Source organism: Crotalus tigris, unplaced genomic scaffold (genome assembly GCF_016545835.1).
Source record: "Crotalus tigris isolate CLP2741 ecotype Arizona unplaced genomic scaffold, ASM1654583v1 scf7180000017591.2836849, whole genome shotgun sequence".
NCBI classification, from domain to species: domain Eukaryota; kingdom Metazoa; phylum Chordata; class Lepidosauria; order Squamata; family Viperidae; genus Crotalus; species Crotalus tigris.
The window spans coordinates 2,651,152-2,664,988 of NW_024096497.1; the positions used below are offsets into that span (position 1 = coordinate 2,651,152).

A 13,837-nucleotide genomic window follows, 5' to 3' on the forward strand; every position below is an offset into this window, starting at 1 on the left:
AAAACATGCCAACGTGTGGGTTTTGATTCAATTGGCTTGGACCACGTGCCTGGAAAGGGGGAAAAGCTGGTTTGGGGTGGGGGGGTTGCTCAAACATGGACAAATTTCAGAAACAGGACCTACTCATAGTGTACCTTGGCCTCATCCATTATTAATTTAGCTAGGAATCAGGAGAGGAAACTACAGGTGCACACTCTGTTTTCCAAGAAGACTCTTGTAGGGAGAACAATCTGGCTCAAAACAAATCACTTCCCCCCCCCCAAGAACCCATATAATAACTTTGATATTTTTCTCTTTGTTCTTCTTTCTAGTTCAATTGCTTTTATGCCATGTCTTTTATATTATAAACCTGAAAGCAGAATCAGATTATTTTAAATTGCATTGGTAATCTTTTTCAGTTGGAAAATGAAATTAAAAATGCAAAGCAATGGAATCAATCAGTTACTAAATCATTGTTTTAGAACCCTGAGATCTGAGAACCAAAAAGCCATATCCCTAAATTTAAAAACTCTGGGGCTAAGAATTTGTTCTGAGTTCTAGAATTGATAGCACTAACACCCTTCTATATAAAGATCCAATCCTAATCAGCCCAAGGCTTTTTCTTAAGTAATATAATCTAGGTGAGGAGAAGTCATATTGTTGCTATTGTTATTGAACAATTAGAAATCATCTTCTTTTGCTGGAATATTGAAGTCTACACAGAGATCTATTTGTAGAATCATTTTTTTGTGAATTGTTAAGTTTGGTTGTGAAGCACTTCTATCTTAAGATGTGTTCTAATGGCAGCTGCTGCTTAATAGTAGGCACAAGAGAATGAATATATTAGAATACTCACTGTGGGACAATCCAGCCATGGACTATCCACCAAACTATGTGAATTTCATTACCTCTAACTACCATGTGCTCTAATGCCATTTTCTTCTATGTCCATGGGATTAATATAAGTACATTAGATCCTGAGCAGCATATAACAATTGCCTTCTTTCCCATGGTAAATGTGGCAGTCACATGGAGAGCAAGAGAAAGAGGGGGAAAGAGAGAGAGAGAGATCAACAATCTTGTTGGGGGCTTTTTAATGAAAGATAGTGCTATTCTTTCCCCTACAAACATGAAACATTCCTAAAACAGATGAAACAGATATCATTAGCTCTCAGTTTGTGAGAGTCTTTTCCATGCTGCTACCTGGAACTGCTTTGATTTTCCATTAGGACAAATAATTGATGTCTGAGCTGCTGCACCCATATCTATCCCATTTCTAGTCCCCTAACTTAGTAGAAGCTTTTCATCCTCAGCATAACTGCTAAGCCAACAGCCCATAAAATGTTATACACCCCAATGCTTATGACTGCCTCATCAGGATGGAACACCCTTTAGTAGTGGAAACCATTGTCTGATGGTGTAAAATATTTTATTGTTCTTACAATCTAATACTTTGGCCATTTTGTTTTGGCCATTGCAGAACTATATTTGAGCCTTAGGTGGGCAGACTTGTAGTTTTGAAAAGCCTTATACTCTAAAGAATTGCTTGGCAAGAAGAAATAAATAAGGGGAAGGGTGCATGCCATATAAATAGCAATTTATGTCATATTGTCCACCTGTTAAGAATCAACCCACAAAGGCCAAGGTTTGCGTATATACATGTTTCATTCATTTTTAACAATTTACAAGGATAAACGTGTACAAATTCTAGCCTCTACTTATTGTTAAAGTGAATGACGATATTGGTTCTCTTGAGTTGTGTCATACCTTACTCTGTGAGTAGAGATGGGTCTCTTGGGGGGGAAATGGAGACTCCAAAATGATGGTTGCTGAATCCTAACTGTATAACAATCATAAAAAACAAATAAAAAGATTTCTCTCCCCAATCTTGGGAGAAAATGTAGGAATTTTTCTGACAAGTTTGATTTTGCCAGTGATCACAACTCTTAGCACAGACCAGTGCCAATTTAGACCATTCATTGTTTCCTGAGTGCAGATACAGATGACTTTGGCTGCCTCCTACTCCCAGCCTTCTCCAAATGCACTTCACACCCATGTTTTCTAGCTTCAGTTCGAAACTGCTGTTTTGCAACCTGAGCCATATTAAGCTCTTCAGAGCAGATGGTCTCCAGTGACTTCTTCCATTCTATTAGCAGACCCTGCACAGATTAGGTGTAGTACCTGGCATGTCCTTTTCCCTCTTGGGCTGCTTCCTCTGCCCTGGGTGGCCATTTTGTCCTTGGTTGTTAGCTACTGGTCAACAGATGTTATTCTTGTTACAATCTTATGATTGGCCTATTAAGTCAGTCAGCTATCTTCAACCTAGGAAGCTCATGCAACATTCAGCCCTTCTTTCATTCAGTGGGCCCTTTTTTCTTGTTTTTGCTAGTTTTAGTGAAGATCTTTCTCTTGCTTTCTCACCCCCTGCCCTCACTTTCGCAAACCTTCCCTTCCTTTCCTGTTTTTTCCCCCTCTTTTATATATTTAAGATGCAACATAAGAACTTTTCTACATCGTTTTCATAAATCTGAACAGTTCCTCCTTGCTAACCAATTTTCCATAAATCTACAGAGGAATGGAAGACAACCAATTTTTATTTCATTGATTGATTGATTATTGTAGAATCAGAGTTATAAAGAAGGAGAGGAAACAGAAAGGGTCTCTATTTGTGTTAAAGGAGATATGTGGAAAGGAGTATGAAGCCATCCAGGTATATAAACATCTGGAGAGACCATTTCTAAAAGGAAACAGTAGGCCCTGATAGGCTGGTTTATAGGTAGTCCTCGACTTACGGTCATACTTGAGCCCAAAATTTCTGTTTCTAAGCAAGATAATTGAATTTAAGTGAATTTTGCCCCATTTTATGATCTTTCTTACCACAGATTTTAAATGAACCACTGCAGATATTAAGTTAGTAACATGGTTGTTAAGTGAATCTGGCTTCCTCATTGACTTTGTTGTCAGAAGGTTGCAAAAGGTGATCACATGACCCCGGGACACTGAAACTGTCATAAATACATGCCAATTGCCAAGTGTCTGAATTTTGATCATGTGACCATGGAGATGCTGCAATGGTTGTAAGTGTGAAAAACAGTCATACATCACTTTTTTCAGTGCTGTTGTAACTTTGAATGGTCACTAAAGAAAAGATTGTAAGTTGAGGGCTATCTATTCTGATCATCAGCCTGATCCCTTTATCAATACACAACAATCCAGACTGCAGTTTCTGGATTTGGCTTAATTGGCCAGGAGCAGCATGCGAGACAAGCCGCTTAGGCTGAAATGAGGAATTGCTCTTAGGCTAAGTATGCACTCAGCAACACTTTGTTTCTTATTGTGTGTTTGCCCATTTGAGCTACTGTTTTGCTTCTGACTGAGGTTTTACTCCTCATCAAACTGGATTGATTGTTAATCAGGGATAATTTCATGGCACTTATCTTTAAGATAAAAAGTATTACTGAAAGAAACTTACGTTATCTATATAAAATCCTGGAGCAAAATGATCTCAAAAGAATATGTAGTATTCTAAGATTTGGAACTCTTAACGTTTGGGAATTCTGGATATTTTAGGTTTTGCTTAGAAAGTTCCTAGAATTTGGCTGTAGATCCAGTTCCATTCATTCACACTTCATAATTATATATATATTCCAGAACCAACAGAAACAGGCAATAAAGGCAAAACAGACTATTAGGTTGGAACTAGCTTACGTTTCACATGTAGATTCATGAGAAATAGTCCAGGCTTGCTTTCATTAAAAAAGCAAAATTCACTTACTAATGTCTATACAGGAGATATTCAAAAAAACTTTACAAAAATTCTTCTATTCAAACATTTCTCTAAGAATAGATCTTCAGCAAACAGTCGTCCTGCTGAAGTAAACATATCTTTATCCTCCTAATGCATCTTAAGGATTGGTTAGGAAATACAAAATGGAAACTGTAAAGATAATCCCATGCTTCAACCATGCTGAATGAATAATGTTTGGCCTTTCAGATGTTGTTTTATAGTTTTTGCTGAATCTGTAATAGATATACAACAAACAGTTTTATCCATTTGGCGTGTACACAAATATTTGACACATATATTCACCCATAAGCCTAATATGAATTTAGATAATGTCATAACCTGTTTGCCACAATTATGCACTCTGATCTTTATTGTCAAGAGAGATAATTAGCTTCTCTCACTCTCCATATAGCTTCAATATTTCACAGTTTTAAAAATAAAGATTTTCTGCCTGGAGGGTTTACATATTTATAATCCAGAGGAATTGAATCAAGGCATTCAGAAGCATTTTCAGGAGTATAGGAAGTAGGCATAGGAATAAAAAAATGTGAAAAGAAATAAATATATCTGAAAATCCGGTGTAATGTGGTATTTACCAGGTTGGATTTGAGCTGGAATGATCCAGGTTCAAACATCTCCTGTCCATAGGACTCACTGGTGACTCCAGTCATGCTGTCTCAGCCCAAGCTACCTTACAGATTTTTGTTGTGGAATAAAATTCATATAAGCAACTTTAGTTATCAGAATAAATGTAGAATGTAAATGTAATAAACACTTATTTAGTCTGTTGAAGATTGGGGGTACTGTATTGTAGAAGCTTTGAAATTTTGTAGCAGTATTCAAACATCAGAAGGTTTCACATAGAGTTGGACAGGATAAAATATGGGATTAATTTTCAATCAGTGGGTGCAATTTAGAACTTGGAATATTGCCACTAGAAGTCTTAGAAGTATTGTGGACTAAAATAGCTATTAACAACTTATTCACCTAATTTTTTTATCATATTCTTTCTTCACTACAAAATTATTGGACTTCTTCCAGCTTTCTGACCTCTTATGAAGTCCTTGTCTCCGTTCTACCTAATTCAAATATTTACCTTATTATGCCTTCTTGACACTTATTTGTGGTCTAAACTGGTTAACTGTGGACTTCTCTCCAAAATCCATGAACATGCATGTACAGTTTTGGTCCAGCAGTAATCTAAGAAAAATAAAGCAAAGAATAAGCAGAGGGATGGACATGATTGTTCTACTTGTTCATTTTCCAAAGTTGGAAACCTAGGATTCTTTGGAAGATTTTCAAAGCATCCTTAGTGTGGAACCATTACTCATACACTTGTCTTGCATAGGAAGGATTCCAGATGGCATCCTGGGGAAGAGAAAAAGGGCTGTGCACAATCAAGTAAATAGAACAGAGTAGATGGATTATCAGATCCATAGTCTGGGTTCAGTGTGAACAGTGAGATGATATATTACATTTTCAAATGCCTTGAAAAGTTGAAAAATAATGCCTCTGTACAAACATAATCTGAGAATTTCTGGAACAGAGTCATTTACTCTGCTGAGCAAAAGCACCAAGCTGTCTTATGTCATCATTAGTGTTTCAAAATTCCTATTGTTTAATCTGATATACAGTATAGTCCATTAGGTGGGATGAAAACGTTTGACCTTTTTCCTGACAGAGCTCAAAGTAGGCTGCCCTCCTAAAAAAAACCAAGTGATCTAGTCAAGGAAGTGTGTTCCAATAGGGCACAGTGAAATGTGTACAATACCTCAAGACTTCCCTATTTAGTTCTGGAGACGATTTTACACCTACAAGTGGCTAGGAGCCAAACAGCTGCTGTTCCTGTCTTTATAGCATTACGCCAGTCTTTAAACCTTTGGATGGTTTCTGAGGATCTGGTTGAAAATTTTTCATACAAGGAATAGAACACAGAAGTAAAGGCACTTCCTGTAAACAAACTCTATTAAATTACCATGTTCCTTAGACAGCTCTGAAGTCATCTTAGGCCAAAGAGGAGCCACCAAATATGTATTAGAAAAAGAGGGTGGGCGCATGCATATTTCTGTCCTAAATTTTGAAGGGGCAATAAAAGCATACTGCCCTCTCAAATTGAAGTACAAATGATTTTCCTTCTAAATTGTCTGCCACCACTACTTACTCTTGATTCTACCATCATAATAAAAAAAAATCATGTTAAAAATCCTGAATTGAGAAATAATCCAATTACCTTAATTGGCCTTACAAAGCTCTGTTTTACTATATTTTAAATTATATTTTAAAAAAATCTGTCTGTGTGGAAATATGCTTCCTCTAAATTATATTAAATTGAAACTAGAATGAGGCAGTTTAGTTGACTTTACTCCAAAGGCTTGATGGGCTATGATTATGCAAGTAAAAAAACATTAATATAGTAGATTTCTATGGTCAAGAAATAGGCTTTCACAGGAAATAAAAACAAGATTTTATGGACTTAGGTCAGGTACTCCCATAAAATGGATTGTTCTCCAACCCCACATGTACAAACATGTGAATTCATGAACAAGAATAAGGAAGGTTACAATTTACGAGTGCCCAGAAGGTTGAAAGGCAGATAGACATGAAGCATAGCATCTACAGATAGTAAGGCAGGAGCTTAAAAGAATAGAGCACAGGTATCAAACTCACCGTGTCACATGACATGTTGCAATATATTGTGACTTTTTTTGCATTGCTGGAGCTGGGATGGGCGCGGCATCCATATGATGCAACCGGCCCGCGGGCCAACAGTTTGACACCCCTGGAATAGATGTATTTACCAGATTGGTAAATACAGCAGCAGCTTTCTCGCCTTCCTTCCAATATAAGAAGATATTCAGTTTCCATCATCAACAGTCAGCTGACTGGGAATAATGGGAGTTGGCTGATTGACTTATGGTGTCACACTGCCTATTTGAACCTAGCTTTAGACTGATTTTGCGAGGTATTGAGGACTGGAAACTTGTGGAAGCATCCTTATTCTTGTTTACTTTCTATAAGCTCCTTGGACTGCTAAATTGTGGGGTAAATCCTCTGATACAATCTATAGGACTGTGACGTGCATTAATGACTGGTACAGAATAATATGGTGTCTCATTTTTAATTAAAATTTGGTTCTGAAGATAGCAACTATTCTATTAAGAAAAGATATTTCTATCTTCAGAGTTCACAAAACAAAACAAAAAACAAGAAGATAGGAGGTTTTACATTTTGTTAAACTTGTAACTGCAAATGGCAAATTTTTCCTAAATAAATTTTCCTGAAAAGGGAAAAGTGTATAAAGTAGTTGGTTAATTGAAATATTCCATCATCTAGTGCTGTTGTGATGCAATTCCATAAATTGTCTAATTTTCTAGAATAATTTTTTTTTACTCTATCATTTCCCAGTCATACTATGTTAGCTCTTAACATATGTAGACTGCAACTCTGTAGCTGCTAGCAAGGCAGCATATATAGATAAAGTATCATGTGAATGTATCACTCCAGAATGCTTTTCCTATTTTGTTTCTCTATGTCAGAATGAAGAATAAATTGTGGTATTTTGAATTTGGCACAACAGAAACATTTGCAGCCACTTGCAAGAAGCTTCACGACTATGTAGAGATTGAGGTGAGTCTCCCCAAACACATTAGCCTTATTTTCTATAGAAGGTGTGTCATGATTATGCCAATAATTTCTTAGAAATGTATTATTGTATTTCATTAAAACATTAAACATACTGTATGCTATTGAACATTCTAGAAAAGTCAGGGTCAAGCTTGTAGAGTAAGAATTTCCATGGTTTATTGGAAAATTATTCCTGGCAAATTTACGGTTTATTTTTCCCTCCTTCTTTAACTTCAATTACATTCCATCTACAGAGTCATTAAAACTTTAGTCAAAAAATTAGGCTGTAATAGCTCTGCTGCTTACAGGTTAGAATTTAAAAAAAAATTAAAATGATTTAATTTAATAGATATGTATTCAAAAGTTTAAGTGGTGGTGTTAAATGAATATATTTTATTCAGGAGTAGATTTGCCAAGGGTTATGGCAGTAATTGATTAGCATTGGTCTAGTCCAGTGGTGGCGAACCTATGGCATGTGTGCCAGAGGCGGCACTGAGAGCCCTCTCCGTGGGCACAGTGCTGTTGCTCCAGCCTCCCCTCCCCCCATGACTCCCTCTTCACCAGCAGCCCCTCTGGAGGAGAGTCGCCCCCGAGCATGACCCACACGGAGCAGCGCAGCCAAGGATATGGCAGCCAGGCAGCATAGACAAGACTCTGCCCTCATGCCCCATCCTGCACAGTTGATGCTGCAGGGTGCGGGCAGAGGGCGTGGCCACCATGGCGCTGCTGGGCTGCCTGGCGATCTGCAGTGGGCCCTGGAGGCGGTGAGGGCCCTGCGGGCAGGTGGGGTGGGGGATGGGTGAGGGCGGGGCAGGGGTGGAGTGGGGGTGGGGCCAGTTTTTGGGCACTCGGTCTCTAAAAGGTTCGCCATCACTGGTCTAGTCTTTATGTAACCAACGTAACACTATCCCTGGAGCCGGACATGTTTTGCTCAGTTTACCCTGATGCTATTAAACCCAGCGACATCCTTCAAGACATGGGACCTTTCCATTCTTTCAAGAAATATTTTAGTTTTTGAAAATAATATTAATTCCAATACAAGAATTTCCCCCCCCCCCAATTAAAAAAACTTTCAGTATCTTCTCAGCTGAAACAGAGTGCTTTTAAAATTTGGATCACAAATAGTAGATAATTCACAAATGTACGTTTATGAAAATTTCACTTATTGACTTTGTAGAACTGTGTAGGGGGAGAGGAGGAGCAGGACGAGGGTGGAGAGAGGAGCCGATGAAGAAAGAGGAAGAGGAAGAGGAGCAGGAAGAAACAGGCAACGAAAAGGCCACCCTATTTGCCATTCTACTGAAGATTGACACTTGAAGAGAAAGGGCCTCTGGGCTCTCCTAATTGCCCCTGGACTGCTGGATATAAGAGAAATAAAGGAATAGGAAGATGAGGTGCATTGGCCATTTTTTCCAATCAATGATTAAGAGAATCCAAAGTGCAGGAGGGAGACAGGAGAAAGCTTCTCACCAAAAGGCTTGCCTGATGGGACAATGCCAGCAGACACTTTATTTTTTTTTCCATAGCTTTCATAATACTTCTCTCTTTATTTTTTTAGTGCTTGGTTCATGACCTTAATTCTGACCCACAATGATAGAACCAAACAAGATTCTAGATTCCACGCATCTGAATATTTTCCAATTAACAATATATCTCCTGTGGTTCCTGCACTGTTAGCATGTCGACAGAGGTTCCCTCCCCCCTCCCCGCAAACAGCTGGCAGCTGCAGCTGAGCTTTTAGTGATATCTCCATCCACTAAAACATTTTAAGATGTTTTACAGGGAAAGAGTAGGTGCATTTATAGTTGAGAAAGCTTCCATTGGATACACATATCCAAAACACAGTTCAATGGAAGAAGAAAAAGTTATAGATGTGGAACAGCATTTTAAAAATGTACAGGATATTCCTATTTTATGGATTCCCTTTAAATATATTTGCTGGCATGGACATCTGAGTGTTTCATCTTTGAAGCCAGTTTTGGGAGAACAGAAATATGCCCTTACAGGTATACTTCTGGGCTTGACTAAAATTAAGTTTGTTGTGAATATTTTGTAAATTCTGTGATTGCCTACTACCACCTTCTAGCTACATGAAAACAGCCTCTAATTAGGAAACATGTGGTTCACCAGCAGTTACTAAGAAGTCAGTCATTTCATAGTTTCTACTTGAGATTGTATGTGGTGTGTATTTTCCATAACCATTTCCACTCCCCAACCTCATCCAAATTGTCCCCTTTTTAGGACTGAAAGTTATACTTTCAGTATCCATAATCTAGAAACATAAATGTAATGTTTGTTAATTATTCACTAAAGCTAGAAAATGGAATTGTCAGTCAAAGCCCACACCTTGCCATGCTTTTTCAGTCTGCTGTGATCACCTCCCTTCAGTTCCTTATGACAATGAGGACAGGCATCCTCACTCAAGGGCTGATACAGGGACAATTCCCATCAGCTGTCATTGTCCAAGACATCATTTCAGAAGATCCTGGGTTCAGTTGGCTTCTCTAATTGCTTCCTAATTGTGTAAGTGATCCTGGTCCTACTATCTTTGCTGTGACTATAGATTTGCATGCCAGCGTGACCTCAAATCTGGGTTTGGATGGCTTTAAAGAATACATTGCGTTTGCAGACCACATCAAAAAGATGCCAAGTGGACATACCACTCAGAGTTCACTGCTGGTTTCTTCATACATCTCTTTTTATTCCTCATTCCTATTTTCACAGTATCTTTCAAAAGTGTCAGTGAAAGAGACAGAAGCCTGTCCATCAACATGACAAAGCTTGTTGATCTGGATAATTATTTCAAATTCTTTGTAGACTACCATTATGTTCAAAAAGATTCTTTCTTTAGCCTCTATAGATGGTGGTGTGTGCTTGAGACATCTACTCTTATTTTCTAAGGTTACACACAGTGATGGCCTCCTGATTTTATTGCAGACAGCATCTTCAGGGGCTAATAATAGCCAGGAAGGAGAGAAAAGCTTTTTAGAGGAAATTGGAACTCATCCAAAGCCAGATCAGGAATAAGTTTCAGTTGATTGCTGTCAAAAAGGGTAAATGACATAACATATACTTCTCTTCAGCTGTCTCAAAGATATTTTAGCTGGCTACATCCCTGGCTCATTCATCACTCCCCAGCTTTCTTCCTTCCAGCACTAGTCTAGCCTATGAGTACAGGATGTTTAAATAAAAAAGAACCAGCAAGGAAGGACATTCTTGGTATCTCTGAAGAACTTTTTCCATTGTCCAGCTATTCTTAAAATATGAGAAGGTTTGTGTTTAGTTTAGTATGGTATTTCAGCAAACACTACTATTACCTCCCACATCCAGTTCACCTAGTACATCTATAAAATAGATACAGACTTAAAATGGTATTTGGCATTTTCCCCTAGCCATCAATTGTTGAGATTGTATTTAGTTTGTGAATCAGTGCAACTCCTAAAACCTTCCCCTGTGGATTCATGCCTGAGAGACTGAAGTCAGACATGGAATATTCAAATAGCACATTTTGCCAGAAACATTTCAAACAATCTAAGTAGGCAAATGATTAGTTATTGGGTTCAAAACAGCTTAGTTCCACACATGACTTCAGTTTGTAATTTAGTCATGCAGCATATTAAATAATGAAATAAAAGTGAATGCCTTTTCTTTGAGCAGCAATTAGGACTACTTTCTATATATCTGGGATAAGCAGGTAGAATAATGCTGCTGTTGGAAGTAGTCCTGACAGTGATTATAGTTTTCAATATCATTAGGCACCTGAATAACAGTTGCCAAGAACACAAATCATGAGCATTATTGGATTTTAGTCTGTTTGTGGGCTTTCCATGGGACCTTGATTGGGAACAGAATGCTACACACAAGGGTTTACACTGATCCACTATTGCTTTTATTGTTCTTGTTTTGGATTTAGCACTGATAGTGAGAACATGGGAAAAATATTTTAGCTGTATTTGTTCAACCTTTGACAGATTCCACACTGCACAACTATTCATCTGTTATACAAAAAAAAAAAAAAAACCCCTAAGCATATCCCCTTCCAGTATTGGTTGAAAAATACTATTGTGTGAAAAAATAACTTCGTTTCTCAGTCCTGGATCTTTCTGCAAATGTGTTCAGGATATTGTAGTTCAAGGGCTGCAAAATGTTAATCTAACAGCATTTTAAGATGAAAGCAACAGTTTGCCCTCCTTTTGGCTCCAGGCATCTGTCATGAGCACAGGAGAAATGGCAGTTTTGTTTTGGAAATTGGCATCAGTTACAGTTGTAGTCGCTTAGAAATAAAGTTGTTTTTTTGCCCAGCTGCAAATGTCTACTTCCAGTTTTCCTGCCAACAACCCATCAGCTGCCCCTTCTCAAAGAGGCCATTGTACCACATTGGCACAGAGACAAAGCAGGGTTAAAGAGGAAAACACAGTTGCTGGCCATTAGATGCTCATTCCTCTGCTGGGTGAATATATGGCATCCATATCACCTTCTGCAGCCTGCCAGAATTTTGCTACCCAGACAGCACAGGGGAGGCTCGTTGGCAATGTCCCCAAGCAAAACAATGAAGCAGAACTGAACACAGACCGAAGAACAGCACTTGCAATCCTTAGATAAATATCAAAGGACTTGTGTGCAGACCAAAATAATTGTTTTTCAATTATAGCTTTTGCCAAACATGTTATTATGTTGCTTTAGACTACTCTTTACAAAAAAACCTATTTACACCTTGTTTTCATTAATTTCTAGTTTCAATTAGAGGGAGAAGGGACAACCACACAGCTAAATGGATTCACATATGAAGCTTGATAATTTTTAAATGTGATATAAATTATTATTACTGTGTTCACCTGACTATTAGTAAACTTTTTCTTTCTGCCACCCACAATGGCTTGTAAAATGGTCACATTATTTACAGTCTTCATTCCCTGCTTTAAACATTCCCTCTGTTGTCAGAAAATAATACACAATATGCAAAACAGCAATATTCATAGGTGATAAAGACTCACAAAATTACTAGGATCTACAGGCACCTTAAAATGATCTTGAATACAACAGGCATTGCCTTAACTTAGATGAATATAACTATGTTGGCTTCATAGATGGCATTATTCATCAAGGAGGTCAACCATACTGAAGCTTAAAGTAATTACTAGATTACGTAGACTTTACCCATATTACTCCTGATATTTATACCATAGTTTAAAATGTTCAGAATATTTAGTTATATAGACCCCTTCTTCGTGGATCTAATGTTTCATTCATACCTACTGAGCTGTTCAGACGTGCATGAGAAACAAGAAATATAGTGCATTTTTTTGAAAGTGAAACCCTGTGGATTTTTAAACTGCATGTTTGTGGTACATTTATACTCTGGTTAAAATGGCTTAAGTAAGACATTGTTTAGACCAGCAGTCCCTAATCTTATAGGCACCAGGGACCGGTTCCATGGAGAAAGGTTTTTCCGCAGATCTGAGGGGGTGTGGTTTTGCATACCTGCATCTCACAGATAGGGCTTCACTTGCTTGCGCAGACTGTTGCTGGCATGATGTGGACTGGTGCCAGTCCACGGACTGGGAGTTGGGGACTCCTGGTTTAGACAGTACACCTCCCGCTGAAAGGGGTTCTAGCCATCTACACCTGAATTTTGAACTGATAGCATCACAGCTTATTGTTTAGTGTGATTGTGATGAATGTGGATCTTAATAATTTTGCTTCATTGGTTTTATGACAATAAGAAGTTACTTGATATTTAGAACGGTGGAATAAAAATATTTATATAGTTCATGATACAGTTTAATAGATAATTCTAAATATATTTCATAAAACCACTCTTTTATCTTTTTCTCCCTCTGTATCAGTGTGATGGAACAGTTTTGGATCTGACTAGCACTTCATTGGAAGGAATTGCAGTCCTCAACATTCCCAGCATGTATGGTGGCTCCAATCTTTGGGGAGAAACCAAGAAACAGCGCAGCTATAACCGCATGAGCAAGAAAATACCTGAAAAGTTGCAATCCTCGGTGGTTACTGATGCCAAGGAGCTCAAATTTTGTGTGCAAGGTGAGGTGACTTAGACTTTTGAGTGCAGTAAAAGTAGCATGTAGGAAGTTGCAGATATTTAGGAGTAATCCCTGTATATCTACAGTGGCCACAAAAAAATAGTATCTCCTGTGTTCAATGCTTGACAAGTTGGAAGAACCAAAAAATAAGATTTCTTAGAGACATACAGTTTAATGAAAAATAACCTATTTCATCTGCGAAAATCATGTGCCCTTAGTCATTGAAGAATTGAAAGAAGCCATTCCAACTGCTTGTTGAGTACCAGAACATCCTCAAATTAAAGCATATCTCAGATATGGCTTAGCTTTCACTTGAACACACTGGGTAGAGAGGAATCCAATTTTCTGGATAACTGGCTGAACTGTTAAGATTTTTTCTAAACATTCAGTTTGGAATCTG

At 38.0% G+C, this 13,837-nt stretch overlaps 1 protein-coding gene across 3 annotated transcripts in view; it reads left to right on the plus strand.

The window, feature by feature from the left end:
- The window catches only part of LOC120317579 (diacylglycerol kinase beta-like), a 171,402-nt gene that overhangs the window by 142,292 nt on the left and 15,273 nt on the right, over positions 1–13,837 (plus strand). For 2 of the 3 annotated variants that reach the window (XR_005559274.1, XM_039364268.1), the window contains exons 24-25: positions 7,303–7,393; positions 13,237–13,438. Coding sequence is in view for 2 of the 3 variants with exons in the window: in XM_039364268.1 (XP_039220202.1) it covers positions 7,303–7,393; positions 13,237–13,438 (293 nt within the window). In the remaining variant the exon portion in view is untranslated. Of the gene's footprint in view, positions 1–7,302; positions 7,394–8,567; positions 8,790–13,236; positions 13,439–13,837 lie in introns of those variants that run through there. The other variant, XM_039364279.1, reaches the window with a different exon arrangement.